The 19633-nt window shown below is 36.6% G+C and overlaps 1 protein-coding gene across 7 annotated transcripts in view; it reads left to right on the top strand.

The window, feature by feature from the left end:
* VPS13B (vacuolar protein sorting 13 homolog B) overlaps window positions 1-19633 on the top strand; it is a 760370-nt gene that overhangs the window by 157046 nt on the left and 583691 nt on the right. For all 7 annotated transcript variants that reach the window (XM_087864704.1, XM_087864702.1, XM_087864703.1 and 4 more), the window contains one exon: window positions 15053-15234. In XM_087864704.1, the coding sequence (XP_087720830.1) occupies window positions 15053-15234 (182 nt within the window). The remainder of the gene's footprint in view (window positions 1-15052; window positions 15235-19633) is intronic.

The following is a 19633-nucleotide window of genomic DNA, read 5'->3' as shown; positions in this document are numbered from 1 at the left end:
GGATACCAGTCCTTTATCTGTAGTGTCATTTGCAAATATCTTCTCCCATTCCGTGGGCTGCCTCTTAGTTTTTCTGACTGTTTCCTTGGCTGTGCAGAAACTTTTAATCTTGATGAAGTCCCATAAATTCATTTTATCTTTTGTTTCTCTTGCCTTTGGGGATGTGTCATGAAAAAGGTTGCTTTGGCCGATGTCGTAGAGGTTGTTGCCTATGTTCTCCTCTAGAATTTTGATAGATTCCTGTCTCACATTGAGGTCTTTCATCCATTTGGAGTTTATTTTTGTGTATGGTGTGAGATAGTGGTCAAGTTTCATTCTTTTGCATGTAGCTGTCCAATTTTCCCAGCACCATTTATTGAAGAGACTGTCTTTTTCCCACCGGATGTTTTTTCCTGCTTTATCAAATATTAGTTGCCCAAAGAGCCGAGGGTCCATTTCTGGGCTCTTTATTCTGTTCCATTGGTCTATGTGTCTGTTTTTGTGCCAGTACCATGCTGTCTTTGTGATCACAGCTTTGTAGTACAGCTCGAAATCCGGCATTGTGATGCCCCCAGCTTTGTTTTTCCTTTTCAACAGTTCCTTGGAGATTCGGGGCCTTTTCTGGTTCCATACAAATTTAAGGACTGTTTGTTCCAGTTCTTTGAAAAATGTCCTTGGTATTTTGATCGGGATAGCATTGAAAGTGTAGATTGCTCTGGGTAGCATGGACATTTTAACTATGTTAATTCTTCCGATCCATGAGCATGGAATATCTTTCCATCTTTTTATGTCTTCCTCAATGTCTTTCAAGAGTGATTTATAGTTTCTAGAATATAGGTCCTTTACGTCTCTGGTTAAGTTAATTCCAAGGTAACGTATGGTTTTTGGTGCTATTGTAAATGGGATGGATTCCCTAATTTCTCTTTCTTCGGTCTCGTTATTCGTGTATAGAAATGCAACTGATTTCTGAGCATTTATTTTGTATCCTGCCACGTTACTGAATTGCTCTATAACTTCTAATAATTTGGGAGTGGCTTCTTTTGGGTTTTCCATATAGAGTATCATGTCATCTGCAAAGAGAGACATTTTGACTTCTTCTTTGCCAATTTGAATACCTTTGATCCCTTTTTGTCGTCTGATTGCTGTTGCAAGGACTTCTAGTACTATGTTGAATAATAGTGGCGAGAGTGGGCATCCTTGTCGAGTTCCTGATCTTAAGGGAAAGGCTTCCAGCTTTTCTCCATTGAGAATAATATTTGCAGTAGGCTTTTCATAGATGGCTTTTATGAGATTGAGAAATGTACCTTCTATTCCTACACTCTGAAGGGTTTTAATCAGGAAAGGATGCTGTATTTTGTCAAATGCTTTTTCGGCATCGATTGAGAGGATCATATGGTTCCTGAGACTTTTCTTGTTGATATGATGTATCACGCTGATTGATTTGCGAATATTGAACCACGCTTGCATCCCAGGTATGAATCCCACTTGATCGTGGTGGATAATCCTTTTAATGAACTGTTGGATTCTATTAGCAAGTATCTTGTTGAGGATTTTGGCGTCCATATTCATTAGGGAAATCGGTCTGTAATTCTCCTTTTTGAGGGGGTCTTTGCCTGGTTTGGGGATCAAGGTAATATTGGCCTCATAGAATGAGTTTGGTAGCTTTCCTTCTGTTTCTATTTTTTGAAATAGCTTTAGGAGAATAGGTATTATTTCTTCTTTGAATGTTTGGTAGAATTCCCCAGGAAAACCGTCCGGGCCTGGAGTTTTGTTATTTGGAAGGTTGTTTATCACTGACTCAATTTCTTCATAATTAATTGGCCTGTTTAAGGAATCAATTTCTTCCGGTTTCAATCTTGGTAGTTTATAGGTTTCCAGGAAGGATTCCATCTCTTCCAGATTGCTTAGTTTATTGGCATATAGCTGTTGATAAAAATTTCTAATAATCCTTCCAATTTCAATGGTGCTCGTCGTGACCTCTCCTTTTTCATTCATAATTTTAATAATCTGGGTCCTTTCTCTTTTCTTTTGGATAAGTCTTGCCAGTGGTCTGTCAATTTTATTGATTCTCTCAAAGAACCAGCTTCTAGTCCTGTTGATCTGCTCTACTGTACTTCTGGTTTCTGCTTGATTGATTTCAGCTCTAATTTTGGTCAACTGCTTCCTCGTGCGTGGATTAGGCCTGTCCCTCTCTTGCTGTTCCAGCTTCTTGAGGTGAGAATATAAAAACTGCATTTTAGATTTTTCTATTCTTTTGAGTGTGGCTTGGATGGCTATGTATTTCCCCCTTAGGACTGCCTTTGCAGTATCCCATAGGTTTTGGACTGTTGTATTTTCATTCTCATTGGTCTCCATAAATTGTTTAATTTGATTTTTGATTTCCTGGTTTATCGAGTCATTCCTGAGCAGGATGGTTCTTAGTCTCCAAGTGTTTGAGTTTCTTCCAAATTTTTCCTTGTGGTTGAGTTCCAATTTCAGAGCGTTGTGGTCTGAGAATATGCAGGGGATAATTTCAATCTTTTGGTATCGGTTGAGACCTGTTTTGTGTCCCAGAACATGGTCTATTCTTGAGAATGTTCCATGGGCATTAGAATAGAATGAGTATTCTTTGGTTCTGGGGTGTAGTGTTCTATATATATCTATGAGGTCCAACTCGTCGAGTATGGCATTCAAAGCCTTTGATTCTTTGCTTAGTTTTTGCCAGGGTGTTCTGTCTATTTCTGATAGTGGAGTGTTGAGGTCCCCTACTATTAATGTATTTTCATTTATATGTCTCTTTATTCTGGATAAGAGTTGGCTTGTGTATCTTGCTGCTCCCCTGTTGGGGGCATATATATTTATAATTGTCATATCCACTTGTTGAATACTTCCCTTAAGAATAATATAGTGCCCTTCTGCGTCTCTAACTATAGTCTGTAGTTTAAAATCCAATTTATCTGATATGAGAATTGCTACCCCAGCTTTCTTTTGAGGACCATTTGCGTGAAAGATGGTACTCCATCCCCTTACTCTCAGTCTGAATGCATCTTTGGGTTTGAAATGAGTCTCTTGTAGACAGCAAATGGATGGGTCAATTCTTTTTATCCAATCTGCAACCCTGTGGCGTTTTATGGGATGGTTCAAACCATTTACATTAAGACTGATTACTGAGAGATATGATTTTAATGTTGCCATGTTGCCAGTAAAGTCTTTTTTTGTATTGGCTGTGACTTTCTGTTCTGTATCACTCTTGGGGCCTTTTTACTTTTATAGAACCCCCCGTAATATCTCCTGTAGGGCTGGTTTCGTAGTTACAAAATTGGTTAGTGACTGGCGATTCTGAAATGTCTTTATTTCTCCATCAATTCTGAATGACAGTCTTGCTGGATAAAGGATCCTTGGCTGCATGTTTTTCTCTGAAAGAGCTTTAAATATGCTCCCCCAACCCTTTCTCTCATTCCAGGTCTGTGTAGACAGGTCTGACGTAATTCTGATGCTTTTGCCTTGGTACGTGAGAAATTTCTTTGCCCTGGCCGCTTTCAATACTGTATCCTTGCATCTAATATTTGCGAAATGCACTATGACGTGACGTGGCGTAGGTTTGTCGTGGTTGAGCTTGGGAGGGGTCCTCTCTGCCTCTTGGACACGAATGTTTGTTTCCCTTGCTAGATTAGGGAAGTTTTCAGCTACAGTTTGTTCAAATATCTCTTCTAGACCTCTGTTTTTCTCCACCCCCTCGGGGATGCCGATGATTCTAACATTGGATCGTTTCATTGAGTCAGTAATCTCCCGTAACCTACATTCGTGGGCGTGGATTTTTTTAAGACCATCTTCTATTTTCATTTTTTCCTCTATTAACCCATCCTCCAATTCACTAACCCGTTCCTCTGCTTCTGCGACCCTGGCTGTCAGAGCCTCTAGTTTTGCCTGCATTTGGCTCATAGAATTTTTAATTTCTGTCAGATTCGCTCTCATTTCTGTCCTTAGGGATTCTATATTCTCAGTAACCTTTTCGTTTATACTTTTTTCAATTCTACTCATCATTTTGACCATCGTTACTCTGAATTCCATTTCTGATAATTTGGTTACATCCATATCCATTATTTCTGTGGCAGAGGCCACAGTCTCACTGTCTTTTCTTTGCTGGGGGGGGCTTCTCCTTCTTGTCATTCTGATGAAGAGAGGTTGCGGGGTTTCCAGAGCCCAAATTATTGACTGGGTCCCAGGCCGTGCCCCTTGTTTTATAGGGATCTTAGGGATGTGGGCTTCTTCTTTAAAGATTTTATTTATTTATGTGGCAGCCAACCAGCGAGAGAGGGAACAGAAGCAGGGGAGTGGGAGAGGAAGAAGCAGGCTCCCAGCGGAGGAGCCCGACGAGGGACTCCTTTCCGGAACGCCGGGATCACGCCCTAAGCCGAAGGCAGGCGCTCAATGACTGCGCCACCCAGGCGCCCGGGTTGTGGGCTTCTTGATTTTTCAGCCTGCCTTCTGTGTTCTGGGGGAGGGGCCTGCCACGCCGATACTCAGGCAGCCCTGTTTGGGTAGAGTCTCCGCGTCCCCTGCGAGGGAGGATGGGGATGGGCACTCCCTGAGCCGGTATTTCCAGGCTTTTGTTCTCTGGCGGCTTTCCCTGGCGGTTTGCTGTGCCTCTTCTGAGAGTCAGAGCAGCAGCGGCCAAATTTCAGCCTCTGTCACGGAACAGGATTGCGGCCCGTTCTCTACTAATGTTCTGGCCACTTTAACTCTGTTTCTGTTGGTGCTGCTCAACCCTGCGGTGTCCCGGGATGTGCGCCCCACACTAGGAACAGAGTTCTGACTACTTGAGGGAGATTTTTTTTGCTTTTTAATTTATTTTTATTTTATTTTTATTATATTTTTAAAGATTTTATTTATTTGTTTATTTGAGAGAGCGAGTGAGAGAGAGCCAGAGAGCACAAGCAAGGAGAGGGGCAGAGGGAAGGGGAGAAACAGGCTCCCCGCTGAGCAGGGAGCCCGATGTGGGGCTCTATCCTCAGACCGTAGGATCATGACCTGAGCCGAAGGCAGATGCTTAATTGGCTGGCCATCTATGAGCCCCGAGATTTTTTTTGTTTTTGTTTTGATGAGATAAAATCCACATGGTACAACATATACCATTTAAATTATTTTAAATTCTACTATTCTTTGGTTTTTAGTATTTTTACACTGTTTTTGTAGTTATTGTTATTATCTGATTCCAGAACATTTTCAGAACTCCAAAAAAGAAACCCTGTCTCCATGATTTTAGACATTTCATATGAATAGAATCATACAATATGTTGCATTTTCTGCCTGGCTTCTCTCATTTAGCATGCTTGCTTTCAAGGTTCATCCGTGATGTAGCAATTATTACTACTCCATTCCTTTTGTGGCCAAATAATATTCTTTGGTATGGATATATATACCCCATTTTGTTACTCTGTTTCTCAGTTGTATTGTTTGGTTGGGTTGTTCCACTTTTGGGCTATTGAGAATAATGGTGCTAGAACATGCATTTATGAGTTTTTATGTGAACATGATCTCCATTCTCTTGGGTTTATATGTAGCAATATAATTGCTGGGTCTTATAGTAACTCTGTATTTACTTTTTTGATGAACTGCCAGATTGTTTTGCACAGTGGCTTCAGTGTTGTGCATTCCTACCTCCATTGTATAATGGTTACAATTCTTCTCCATCCTTGCCAACACTTATTTTCTGTTTTCTTTCCTTTTATTTTAGCCATCCTAGTGGGTGTGAAGTGGCAGCTCAGTATAGTTTTGATTTTCATTTCCCAAATGATGTTGAGTATCTTTTAATGTGCGTATTGGCCATTTGTGTATCTTCTTTGGAGAAATGTCTATTCATGTTCTAGTTTTTTTTTTTTTTTTTTAAGAGATTTTATTTATTTGAGGGAGGGATGCAGAGAGCATGAGAGAGCAAGCAAGCACCAGCAGGGGGGAAGGGCAGAGGGAGAGGGAGAAGCAGACTCCCTGCTGTGTGGGGAACCCGATGCAGGGCTCGATCCTGGGACCCCGAGATCATGACCTTAGCTGAAGGCAGACGCTCAACTAAGTCACCGAGGTGCCCCTCTTCCTTTACACTTTGAATGCCTTTTACTTATTTTTCTTTCCTAATTTCTTGGCTAGAACCTGTACTACAATGTTGAATAAAATGGCAAAAACAGAGATCCTTTTCTTTTCCTGATTTTGGAGAGCAAGCCTTCAGTCTTTTATCACTGAGTGTGATGATAGATGTGCGTTTTTCATAAATGTCCTATATCATATTGAGGAATTTGCCTTCATTTTTAGTCCGTTGAGTGTTTAAATCATGCAAGACTATTGGATATTTGTCAAATGCTTTTTCTGTGTCAGTTGATATGTACATGACTTTTCCCCCCTTCTGTAAATATGGTGTATTGCATTGATTGATTTTCTTACGTTGAGCCACTCTTTTATTTCTGGGAAAAATACTAGTTGTCACATTGTGTAATGTTTTAATTTCTTCTGATATGTAGAAGTATTTATTGAGGATTTTTGCATTTGTGTTCACAGAGGATATTGGTGTTTATTTTCTTTTCTTTGTCTAGCTTTGGTATCAAGGTAACACTGGCCTTACAGAAGGAATTAGGCTCCCTCCTCTGCTATTTTTTGCAGGAGTTTGAAAAGGACTGCTATGATTCTTCTTTAAAAGTTTGGTAGAATTCATCAGTGAAGCCTCTGGTCTTGGACTTAACTTTCTTGAGACTTCGACTTCATTTTTGAAGGATAGTTTTGCTGGGATTGTAATTATTAATTGACAGTCTTTCTTTTTGAAGTGTGAATATTTCATCCACTGCCACTTAGCCTCCATGGTTTCTGATTGGGAATGCCTTCAAAACTCAATCAGGCAGTTGACAATTCTGTTTTCTTTTCTTGTGCACACTCTGAAAGTCAGTGGGAGGTGTGAGCTCAAGGCCTTTCTCTCGTCTTTGCTCTGCAAGTGCACAGCCCTAAGCGTGTGTATGACCTTCCATATTCCCAGGAAGACAGTGGAACTTTTTAACCTTTTTATTCTCTAAAGCAACACTTCCCAGACTGTCCTCCCAAGATATTGGTAAGTTTTTTTTTTTTTTTTTTTTTTTTTTTGCCCCTTCTCTTATCCCTTGTCCCAGGAAGTAAAGAATAATGCAGTACATTTGCCTGTAAATGTTTTCTACAAATGTTCTTGGGTAGTTATTTTTTAGTGTTGGGAGAGTTCTGAATTAAAAGAGTAATAAGCTCATTGATTTGATCTTCTAGGTAGCTACCAGACAGGTCAAAGCAAAAACCACAATTCCTTGTGAATAAGATCTGTTTTCTCTCTTAACCCCTACTTGTACTGGGAATGTGGACTATTAAATGCCACTGCTGGGCTGAGGTGTAGGGGAGTCAATATGGGTAAAAACATGACAAAACTCACTGATCTGAGATTGAGCTGCAATCTCTTTTTTTAAAGTGTTCCTTGTTTGCTATAGGATTTTGGTTAGTTGCCAGAGTTTTGAAAAAGTTAACTCTTGAGAGTTTTTACCAGTTTGTTGTGGCTTTTTTGGAGAGTTACACTAGTGTACCTTACTCTGCTGTTTTTGCTGATGCCATTCCTCTTTAGGGAGGTTTTAAGTGAAGTTTATTTCAATGAGGAGGTAAGAAATTGATAATCCAGTGTTGGGGCAGGGAGTGGAGGTAGATTGATACATTTAATGCTGATATCTTTTTTTTTTTTTTTTTTTGAGAAACAGTGAACATGCACACTTGTGCACACATACACATGGTGTGGGGAGGGGGGAAGGGGCAGAGAGAGAAGATGAATCTCAGTCAGGCTCCATGCCCAGCATAGAGCCCGTCCTAGGTCTCTAACTCAAGACCATGAGATGATGACCTGAGCCAAAATCCAGTCAGACACTTAATGGACTGAGCTACCCAGACACCCCAATATCTTAAAAATGTTTTATGAAATTAATTCATTTTGACATAGTTTCTGATTTCCTTAATTCATTCTGGAAATACTGTAATTTCTTAAAAAAATTTAAAAATAGAGATTTCTCTAAATATAATATAGATTTCTCAAAGGACCAAGCCAAACAATATGGACATTTATATAGGGAAAGGAAAAAATGACATGAATCATCTTCCACTCTCATCTTACAGAAATAACTATTAAAAATTCTAGACAAAACTTTTAATGTCAACATATAGACACATGCAGACGTACTTGTATGTGTAGGTGCCCATATTGTGATGCAATTGTATATCTTTTTACTCACCCATATTTCGTGGTAGCTTTTCAACAATGAGATTGTCTTAGGCTTAGGCTATTTTAAGTATTTTAAATATTGTGGCAAATAGTGTTAAAATTATTACGAATGGTGTAAGTGTTCTTTTAGATTCATGAAAATTCCTTTCAGATAATCCTAGAAGATGAGTTAGAGGCAGAGAGTTGTTGCTAATCTGATAGGTTAAAAGAGTCCTACATTGTTTTAATTTGAATTTCCTGTTTTTGCTATGAGGCATAGAGTTTTTTTCATATTTATTGGTCATGTCTGTTTTCATATTCTGTAAGTTTCCTGTTAATGTTTTTGGACCATTTTTGAATTGGGATAGCTTTTTTTTTCTTCAAATAAAATTTTTTTTTCATGAAGAAATGATTCATATTCTTCAGGATTCAGCTTAAATCAAACACCTACGTTTTTCCTCCAGCCTTCTCCTGGGTGTATTTCAAAGGAATGTTTATAGAACATTGTTTTAACATTTATTATATTAAATTATAATTATTGGTTTAATTGTCTTACAAGTGGACTCTGAATTCTTTGAATGTAAAAACAGTTCCTATCTCTTCAGATTTTAGCAAAGAATCTTGTATCTATTAAATTTTAAATATTAAATGTAATTGATTTTCACAGTTATCTGTGGTAGCTTTGGCAGGGGTTATTATACTTATTATTTTTTGTACTTGTGTTTTGAAGAGGAAAGTGAAGCTCAGTAAAGTTTATGTAATTCTTTTTCTAAAAGCCTAAAAAAGTGATTTAACCACAATTGGACTATAGATTTTTAAAATTTCATGTCCTGCATCCAATACCTTATATGAAAAATTTTGAAAGGGTAAAAGATTAGAGATTTAAAAATACAAATAAATTCAGGAAATTGAACACTCTGGACTCAGGCTTAGATGAAATCTCAAGATCAATGGCTATATAAAGCCTTTCAGGTATTTCTTATGAGTAGAACCCATAGAAAACCAGTTGAATTAGTTAATTAGATTATTATCAAACTGCAACAGCCACATTGGCCTCCTTGCCATTGCCTGGACTTGCCAGCCCAGTTCTACCCCAAGAACTTTTCATAGACTGTTCATTGCTTGGATCATTTTCCAGGATCACTTGCCTGTCTCTTACCTCCTTCAGGTCGGCTCAAGTTTTGCTTGGAATTAAAATTTTTTTTTTTAAATAATATCTACACACTTTATAAAATTGGTCCCTCTTCAGTTCCTGTTTCATGTTCTACTTTTTATATTTCCAGTAGCATTTGTATTCTAACTTATATTATTTGTGATTATATGTATTTTTTTAAATCTGCCTCCCCACTAGACTGTAAGCTCTGTGACGACACTAGGATTTTAATTTTTCTGTTTTGTTCATTGATATCTTAAAATGGCAAAGATACCTCCTAAGTAGCTAGTACATGACTGCAGCAGAATAGGCAGTTAATAGATTTTGCTGATTATATAGATTTCTGGAGAATTAGCTTTACCATGAAGCTTGAAGACAGCTAGACCTGATTTTGGACCAAAAGAGTTGAAATCACAGCATCAACATTTTGGCTTTTTTTTTTTTTTTTTTAATAGACCTAGGAACTGCAAAATAAAACCCCAGTCTTGACTATGTATTAGGTTTATTAGTGTGGAGGTCCTTGGCTGCAATAGCAATGGCTAGAAACAGAGCCCACTGACTTGAAAGATGACTGAAATTAAAGCATGCCAGAAAATAAAAAGGGTAATCATTGACGTGAGATTCTCTCTGTATCCCTAGTGTATAGGGCTGTTGCTTGAAATCTTTTTATATTCCTCTAGTGGTGCGTTGTGCACATACATTGCTTTTACTAGACAGCAGTGGGCAGATTAGGAACGATAATAGAAAGTAGGAGAAATTCTGGAGAAGTCCTGGTACCTCCACATTACCCATAGAATATTTTATCTTTTTGGTATACGTTTACTAGGATAATGACCATTCTTAATCAGCATTTTCTGTGACTCATTGTATGCTTAGTATGTAGATTTTAGTCTTTATTTTAGGCAAGATTTTTTTGTTAGATATTTCTGTATACTATTTGTTTTGCTCTTTTCTCCAGGAACACTCGATTAGGTATATAAATTGTAGATTGACCTTTTCTGTAATCTAGCTCAATGTCCTTTTCTAAAATCACTTGCTAATTTTTCAAAAAATACATTTTGTTTGGCTTTGTGAATTTTTTCTCTCCTGTTCCTGTTTTATGTTTTTAATTTCCAACTATTTGAGTATTTTACAGATATGTTTTATTAGTTTATATTTTAATTATATAGCGATCAGCATATACACTCTGTATGATATCATTTCTTTTAAATTTATTGATGCTTGTTTTTGTGGACTAAATGTAGTCTGCCTTGATGAATGCATATTTTGCTGTTGTTGGGAGGTGTGTGTCATGTAAAATATCAGACCAAGTTAACTGATTGTGTTGTCTTTTTTTTTTTTTTAATTTTTACTGACTTTTCTTTGTACTTGTTTTAGCACTTACTGAGTGTTGAATCTCCAGTTTTTGGATTTGTGGATTTCTAATTTGTTTTATCTTTTAAAAAATTTAAATATAGTCAACATACAATATTATATTTATTTCAGATGTACAATGTAATGATTTGACATTTATATATAGTTGACACTTGGACATGACTAGTTCAAACTGCTCAGGTCCACTAATAACATGGATTGTTTTCGATAAACACAGTGTAGTCCTATAAATGTATTTTCTTATGATTTTTTAATAACACTTTCTTTAGCTTACTTTATTGTAAGAGTGCAGTATGTAATACATGCACAAAATATGTGTTAGTCAGCTGTTCATATTATTGGTAAGGTTTGCAGTCAGTAATAGGCTATTAGTACTTAAGTTTTTGGGGAGTCAAAAGTTATATGTGAATTTTTGATTGCATAGGGGTCAGTGGCCCAACCCCTCTATTGTTCAGGCATCAGCTGTACAATATGAAATGATCAACATGGTAAGTCTAGCTAATATCTGCCATCATACAAAGTGCGTATAGGGGTGCCTGGGTGGCGCAGTCATTAAGCGTCTGCCTTTGGCTCAGGGCATGATCGTGGCGTTGTGGGATCGAGCCCCACATCAGGCTCCTCCGCTAGGAGCCTGCTTCTTCCTCTTCCACTCCCCCTGCTTGTGTTCCCTCTCTCGCTGGCTGTCTCTGTCAAATAAATAAAATCTTTAAAAAAAAAAAAAAACCCAAAGTGCGTATAATCTTATTGATTATATTCCCTATGTTGTACTTTACATCACCGTGACTTTTTTTATAATTGGATGTTTGTACTTTTTAATCCCCTTCACCTATTTTGCCGTTCTTTCCCCACTCCCTGCCCGGGACCCAACAGTTTGTTCTCTGTATTTGGGTGTCCGCTTCTGTTTTGTTTGTTTTGTTTTTAGATTCCACATTTTTCTTGAAATCACATGGTATTTATCTATCTCTGTCTGACTTACTTCACTTGGCATAACACCCATTCTTGTTGTCACAAATGGCAAGATTACCTTTTTTTTTTTTAATGGAAATGGAATTGCTGGATCTTATTGTACTTCTGTTTTTAATTTTTTGAAGACCCTCCATAATGTTTTGCATAATAGCTGTACCACTTTACATTCCCATAAACAGTGCGGGAGGGTTCTTCCCCCTGCCCCCCACATTCTTGCTAACACTTGTTTGCTTATTCTTTTATTTATTTTTAGTAATAGTCATTCTGACAGGTGTGAGGTGGTATCTCATTGTGGTTTGATTTGCATTTCCCTAATGATTAGTGATAACTGTCTTTTATTTCATTTTGTTTTTTTTTTAAAAGAGACAGAGCACAAGCTGGGGGAGGGGCAGAGGGAGAAGGAGAAACAGACTCCCCGCTGAGCAGGTAGCCCAATGCAGGCTTGATCCCAGGACCCTGGGATCATGACCTGAGCGAAAGGCAGATGCTTAACTATCTGAGCCATCCAGGCACCCGTGATGTCTTTTTAATGTTTCTGTTGGCCATCTGTATGTCTCTTTGGAAAAATGTTTGTTTATGTTTTCTACCCATATTTTAATTGCACTTGTTGTTGTTGTTGTTGTTTTCTTTCGGTGTTGAGTTGTATGAGTTCTTTGTATATTTTGGATTCTAAGCTTTTATGGGATTTGTCATTTGCAAATATTTTCTTCCATTCCGTAGGTTGCCTTTTGTTGATGGTTTCCTTTGCTGTGCCAAAACGTTTTATGTTGATACAGTCCCAATAGTTTCTTTTTGCTTTTGTTTTCCTTGCCAAAGGAGATGCATCTAGAAAAATGTTTCTATGGCCAGTGTCAAAGAAATTATACTGGTATTCTCTCTCTAGAGAGCTTAAGAGAGCCTGTGCTCACCGAGGAGCCAGGGTTGGGGCGGGGGAAGGACAGAGGGAGAGGGAGAGAGAGGATCTTAAGCAGGCTCCACACCCAGCACAGAGCTCCACACAGGCCTTGATGTCAGGACCTGAGCCTAAATCAAGTGTCAATGCTTAACTGAGCCATCCAGGTGCCCCTTGCCTATGTTCTCCTGTTGGGTTTCTATGGTTTCAGGTTTCACATTTAGATCTTTAATCCATTTTCAGTTTATTTTTGTGTATGGTATGAACAGGTCGTCCAGTCTTACTACTTCGCATGAAGCTGTCCAATTTTGCCAACACCATTTATTGAAGAGGCTGATGTTTTTCCATTGGCTATTCTTTCCTGCTTTGTTGAAGATTAATTGACCTATAGTTGTGGGTTCATTTCTGGGTTTTCTACTCTGTTCCACTGATCTATGTATCTCTTTTTGTTCTGGTACCATACGATTTGATTACTGTAGCTTCGTAGTGTAGTTTAAAATCAGGGAATGTGATATCTCTACCTTTGTTCTTTCTCAAGAATGCTTTGACTATTTGGTCTTTTGTGGTTCTGTACAAATTTTAGGTATATAAATTATGTGAAAAATGCAGTTGGTATTTTGATAGGGATTGCATTGAATATGTAGATTGCTTTGGGTGGTATGGACTTTTTAACCATATTAATCCTTCAAAGATACAACAGTATATAATTTATATATATTAACAGCATATATTAATGAAATTTTTCCATCAGCATGGTATATCTTTCCATTTATTTCTGTCATTTTTAATTTCTTTCATGAGTGTGCTATGGCTTCTAGAGTACAGTTTTTTTACTTCCTTGGTTAAATTTATTCTTAGGTATTATTTTTGATGCAGTTGTAAATGATATTTTCTTAATATCTCTTTTGGGGAGTCTGGGTGGCTCCATTGGTTAGCATCTGCTTTTGGTTTGGGGTCATGATCGTAGGATCCTGGAATTGAGACTGGCAGCGGGTTCCCTGCTCAGTGGGGAGTCCTCTTCTCCCCCTCCCTCTGTCTCTTCTCCTCAGTTGTGCTTGCTTGCTCGTTCTCTCTCAAAAATTCTCTTTCTGCTTGTTCATCTAGTTCATTATTAGTATACAGAAATGCAACAGATTTCCATGTATTAATTTTGTATCCTGCAGCTTTACTGAATTTATTTATTAAAAAAAATTTTTTGGTGGGTTCCTTAGCATTTTCTATATTATTGTATCATGTCATCTGCAAATAGTGGCAGTTTTACTACTTCTAACATACCAAATTGGATATCTTTTTAAAATTTTTCTTGTGTGGTTGCTGTGGCTGTTATTTCCAAGACTATGTTGAAGAAAAGTGGCAAAACGGGTACTCTTGTTCTGATCTTAGAAGAAAAGCTTTCAGCTTTTCACCATTGTGTATGATGTTAGTATGGAATTGTCATATATGGTCTTTGTTTTGTAGGAGCATATTTCCTGTATATCCACTTTGTTCAGAGTTTTTATCATAAATGGATGTTGAATTTTGTCACCTTTTCTGCATCTTTTGAGATGATTGTGTGATTTTTATCCTTAACTTTATTAATATGGTGCATAATGTTGATTGGTTTGTTGATTTTCAGCCATCTTAACATCCCTGGAAGGAATCCTACTTGATCATGGCTTCTGAGGTTTTATACAAGAGATGCTCAGTACTGTGTGTGGATATTGTTGGCAAGATGAAAAAGGGTAGAGTTCATAGGGTTGAGAGAGAGTAGGGTGACTGAGTCTACCATAGTAGCATTCTAATTTTTTTCTTCCTCTTGATTTTTCTTTTTTACGCTTTACCTTTCATATTTCATTAACTTTATCATCTTGTTGTTCGTAGACCTATTAAGTGTTTTCGTACTTTGAAGCTTTGCTATTTGGAAAATTTAATTATATAAGGTACCTCATTCAAAGAAATAGCCAGATGAGTAAGTTATCAGTGAATTAGATATTCCAGGACAGAGATTCTAAAAAAAAATTTTGTTACTATCAAATAGGAACCTGGGTATAATGTAAATATTTCCTAAACACTTATGAGAGGAAGTATAGGATAGAGGGCTCCGGGTGATAATCCCTGGATTTTTGTATTTTTACTCTGAGCTAATAGATACAAGATATTTAGAACAATGCAGAACTGGTAGTAAATTTTCTTAAGTGTTAACTAGCATTTTCATTGTTATCTTTGAAGATTGTCTCGGTCGAAAAATTATAATTGAACAGAATGTGTGTGTGTGTAAATGTGTATATATGGACATTGTTTTTGTACATTTATTGTAAAAGTTTTGGAAATAGTGAAATTTAGATTGTGGAATTGCATATTTGATTTAATTATGTTTAAAATATTTTTAATGTCTACTTTTTGTTTTGTTACAACCTAGTTCATTTTTTATGCTATTTGTAAGTGCTGTTTACTATACTGTTATTCTTTCTCTTTTCTTATGCAGGACCAAAAGATCTCAGATTGCTATAACTGAAGGTATATTTGAACTTCCGAATCTCACAATTCAAGCTACAAGAGCACAGACACTTCTGCTACAAGCAATATATCAAAGCTGGTGTCATATTGGAAATGTCAACTCTTTATCAGTGAATGAAGCTTTGATGAATGAAGTTTTCCAAACTGTAGGTAAGAGCACAATCTTCTTGGCAAGTATTTGGAAAATTCTTATTAATGGTGACTAATACTTTATTATTCAAATCCATAAGTATAGCCTGCTGAACTTAAATTGTGTACTATATTTCTGTGCAAGTGGATATTTACAGCTCATGTGTAAAATTCAGGATATGAGGTAAGCCATTCAGTTTCATTCCCTGCCGCCAATTTCTGGATATATTTTATAGTTTCAGGAGGTTATTTTTTTTACCAACTTCTCGCACAGTTAACCCTTTCGCCTTACATGGATAACTTCCTAGGGGATCTATGTAATGTGTATGTTTGAAATGATAGCCAAATCAAGTGTAAGTACAGTATGCTTGATTGTGCTGATAAATATGAATAAAATTCTTGATCATAATATTTTAAGACTTGGTAAGCAAATTATCCTTTTTTAAAAATTTAAATTCAATTAATTAACATATAGTATATTATTAGTTTCAGAGGTAGAGTTCAGTGATTCATAAGTCTTATATAATACCCAGTGCTCATTACATCACATGCCCTCCTTAATGTCCATCACCCAGTTAGCTCATCCCCCCACCCACACAAATTATTTGTTTTGTGTGAAAAACATTAGTCTTACTCCTTGACTGAATGAGTTAACTACAAAAAATAAAAAATCTGCTTTGATGTCAGTATAGGAGATGTTATCTTTATCTTTTCACTTACTTTGCAGGTAAACAAACTTATAGAGGGTTTGCTTTTTTTAGTTGTCTCAGTTTAAAATGATCATCTTTCTTTTGTCAATAACGCAAAAGTAGCTTTTAAAAAAGAATATATTTTTATTAAATGTAATCATCCTTATAAATAATAACCTGTGAATTTTCTATTTCATTTGCCTATGAAAATAAAACATTAGCTTTTTTGTTGTTCTTATATGATGCTTTTGAAGGTTTTAATTTCAGGCCTTACTATGGGGGAATATATTATAAGTTCTAAAAAAATAAAAATAAAAAAACATTATAATTAGATCCCTTTTTTGACATGCCGAAGACTAATGTAAAATTTTATATAGTTTTGTGTTGTCAGGTTTTAGGAATCAATAAAGAATGACAGCAAATGTTTCATTAGCCTAGAAGTTGTTAACTTGGGGTTTATGAAAGGCCTTTAAATTCTCTGAGTCCTCTGAAATAGTGTGCAAATTTTAGTATGTGTATGAACATATCACCCTCCTTCCACACATATATACGTATTTATAATGTCTTAAAATTTATTCTTTTAATCTGTCCCTCAGTCTTTTGACTTAAATCTATTTTTTTCTTATATTAACAAAGTTACAATTAACTTTCTTTTGTTTGGCATTTGCCTATACTTCTTGCATTCTTTTACTTAAAAACTGTTTTTATGGTTTAGGTGTATGTCTCAGAAAGAGCATATAGCTAGATATAAATGAAGTTTTATAGTCTTTCTTTTAGCGAGTAAATTTAATCCTTAAATTGGTGTGATTGTTTTGTGACGTTGTTTCTATCATCTTACTGTTTGTCTCTTTTTGTATCTTTTTAACTGTGTTTTGTAAAAAATTGCTGTTACTTTATTTTTCCGTTTCTGCTTTTTGGAATTTGTATGTTGCTACTGAATTATAAACTTAAAAAGTAACTGCTGCTTGGGAAAAAACTTGTGGTCATTACCTTTAAAAAGTTAAATGTTGAGGGGCTTCTGGGTGGCTCAGTTGGTTAAGCGTCCGACTCTTGATTTCGGCTCAGGTCAAGATCTCAGGGCTGTGAGATGGAGGCCCACACTGGGCTCTGCACTCAGCACAGAGTCTGCTTGAGGTTCTATCTCTCTCCCTTTCCGTCTGTTCCTCCCCCCACTCAGGCACACGCTGTCTCTCTAAAATAAATAAGTAAAAAAATAAAATCTTAAGAAAAAAAAGTTAAAGGTAGAGTTACTGTATGACCCAGCAGTTTTACTTTCAGGTATACACACAAAACTGAAAACATATGCCCACCAAAATCTTGTACATGAATGTTCATAGCATTATTTTTTTTGCATGTGTAAAGTATTTTTTTAAGGCATTCATATTGTTGTTTTGATGTACATTGTGAAATGATTACTTAGAGTCAAGATAATTAACCTATATATTTCCTCAGTTACTATTTTTTTTATTGTGGTATGAGTGCACAAAATCTGTCTTAGCAAATTTCCAGTACAGTATACAGTATCAACTATAGTCATCATGGATGTACATCATATTTATAGGACTTACTCATTCTATATAACTGTGACTTTGTATCCTTTGATCAACATCTCATTTCCCCCATCTTCCTGCCCTTGGTAACCACTGTTATTTCTCCTCTCTGCTTCTATGAATTCTACTTTTTTAGATCCCACATATAAAGGAGATCACAAAGCATTATTCTTAATAGTGAAAAGGTGGAAACAACACAAATGTCTATTAACTGATGAATGGATAAACAAAAATTTTCTGTATCTGTTTAGTGGAATATTTTTCAAACGTAGAAAAGGCATGAAGTAGTGATGCCTGCTGTAATATGGATGAACCTTGAAACACTGTGCTAAGTGTGAGAAGCCAGATGCAAAAAGTCACATATTATGATTCCATTTATATGAAATGCTTACAATAGGCAAATCCATAGAGACAGAAAGTAGATTAATGATTGCCAGAGTCTGGGGAAAAGGAGGAATGGGGAGTGACTGTTAGATATGAAGTTTTTTATTTTTTTGGATGGTAAAAATGTTCTGGAATTAGGTAGTGTTGATATTTTTATACTTGTGAATATGCTAAATTGCACACAATTGTATACAGTAAAAGGGTGATAATTGTTATACTAATTTATCTCATTCAAAAAAACTTTTTAAATTGTTGAATGTTTAGGTAGACTGAATCATTATGTGCTGTGATCTGAGTGTCTTTATGACCCCCAAATTCATATGTTGAAATTCTAATGTCCAGCGTGATGGTGTTAGATAATTGGGGGGCCTTTGGAAGGTTATTAGATCATGAGGGTGGAGTCCTTATGAAATTAATGTCTTTATAAAAGAGGCTCGAGAGCGTTTCCTTGCCCTATTCACCGTGTGAGGATAGACCAAGAAGTTGGCAGTCTGAAACCCAGAAGAGGTTTTTGCCAGAACCTGATCATACTGACACCGTGATCTTGGACTTTCAACTTTAGGAATGAGAAATATATTTCTGTTGCTTCTAGGTTGCCCAGTCTGTGGTATTTTGTCAGAGCAGCCTGAATGGACTAAGATGTTATGTTACTGCCATTCATATGGCCATAATCTTATGTGGAGTTACTGTACAAAATTTGTTCTTTTAGGTCCTTACCCATAAAGCCTACAGTGAGGCCTTCATTGGCCATAGCATTCATCACAGTCTGAAATTATCTTTTTTTTTTTTTGGTCAAATTTCTGTTTCTGAAGTGATGTCCTCTCCAAAGCTTTTTTGGTTTACCATCTCACAATATTAACCTACCTTTATTTAAAATTTTTGTGTTTGTCAGCTGGCTTAGATCACCTGAAAATTCATATTAATAAGCAGGTGATGGTGTTACTTACTGCTATAATTTCCTTTTTTTCTAACCAAACTAATTCTTTTTTTTTTTTTTAAAGATTTTATTTATTTATTTGACAGAGATAGAGACAGCCAGCGAGAGAAGGAACACAAGCAGGGGGAGTAGGAGAGGAAGAAGCAGGCTCATAGCGGAGGAGCCTGATGTGGGGCTCGATCCCACAACGCCGGGATCACGCCCTGAGCCGAAGGCAGACGCTTAACCTCTGTGCCACCCAGGCGCCCCGTCTAACTAAACTAATTCTATATTTCCTTTTCTGAATTTATCAAATGGATTGTGCTATGATAAAACATCTTATTTAAAATTTCTTATTCTGAAAAATATTCTGTCCTAACAGAATACTGGCACAGGTATTACAGAATGGATCAGACAAGTAACTACAGGTTAAATGTTTCATAGACTGATGTTTTGTCATTAAGAAACCTAAAACTAGTGGAAATAATTTTTGTAGATTAGAGGAAATGAAAAAGGAATCATGTTAGGAAGTTTTCCCTCTTTGCCAAGGAATTTTATTTTTTATCAAATTAAGCAGCTGGATCAGCTAAACTGTTTTTAAAGGGCCAGATTTCCAAGTGTCTAGTTTTCTTATATCTTTTTGCACTCCCCAAATCTTTTTTTTTTTTTTTATGTTCAGTTAGCCACTGTATAGTACATGATTAGTTTTTGATGTAGTGTTCAATGATTCATTAGTTGCATATAACACCCAGTGCTCATCACAACACGTGCCCTCCTTAGTACCCATCACCCTGTTACACCCTCTCTGGAAACTCTCAGTTTGTTTCCTGGGGTCCATACTCTCTCATGGTTCGTCTCCTCCTCTGATTTCTTCCCCTTCA

Source organism: Ursus americanus, chromosome 9 (genome assembly GCF_024610735.1).
Source record: "Ursus americanus isolate L20-20 chromosome 9, mUrsAme1.1.p, whole genome shotgun sequence".
NCBI classification, from domain to species: domain Eukaryota; kingdom Metazoa; phylum Chordata; class Mammalia; order Carnivora; family Ursidae; genus Ursus; species Ursus americanus.
This window is presented reverse-complemented; position numbering and strand designations above follow the sequence as displayed.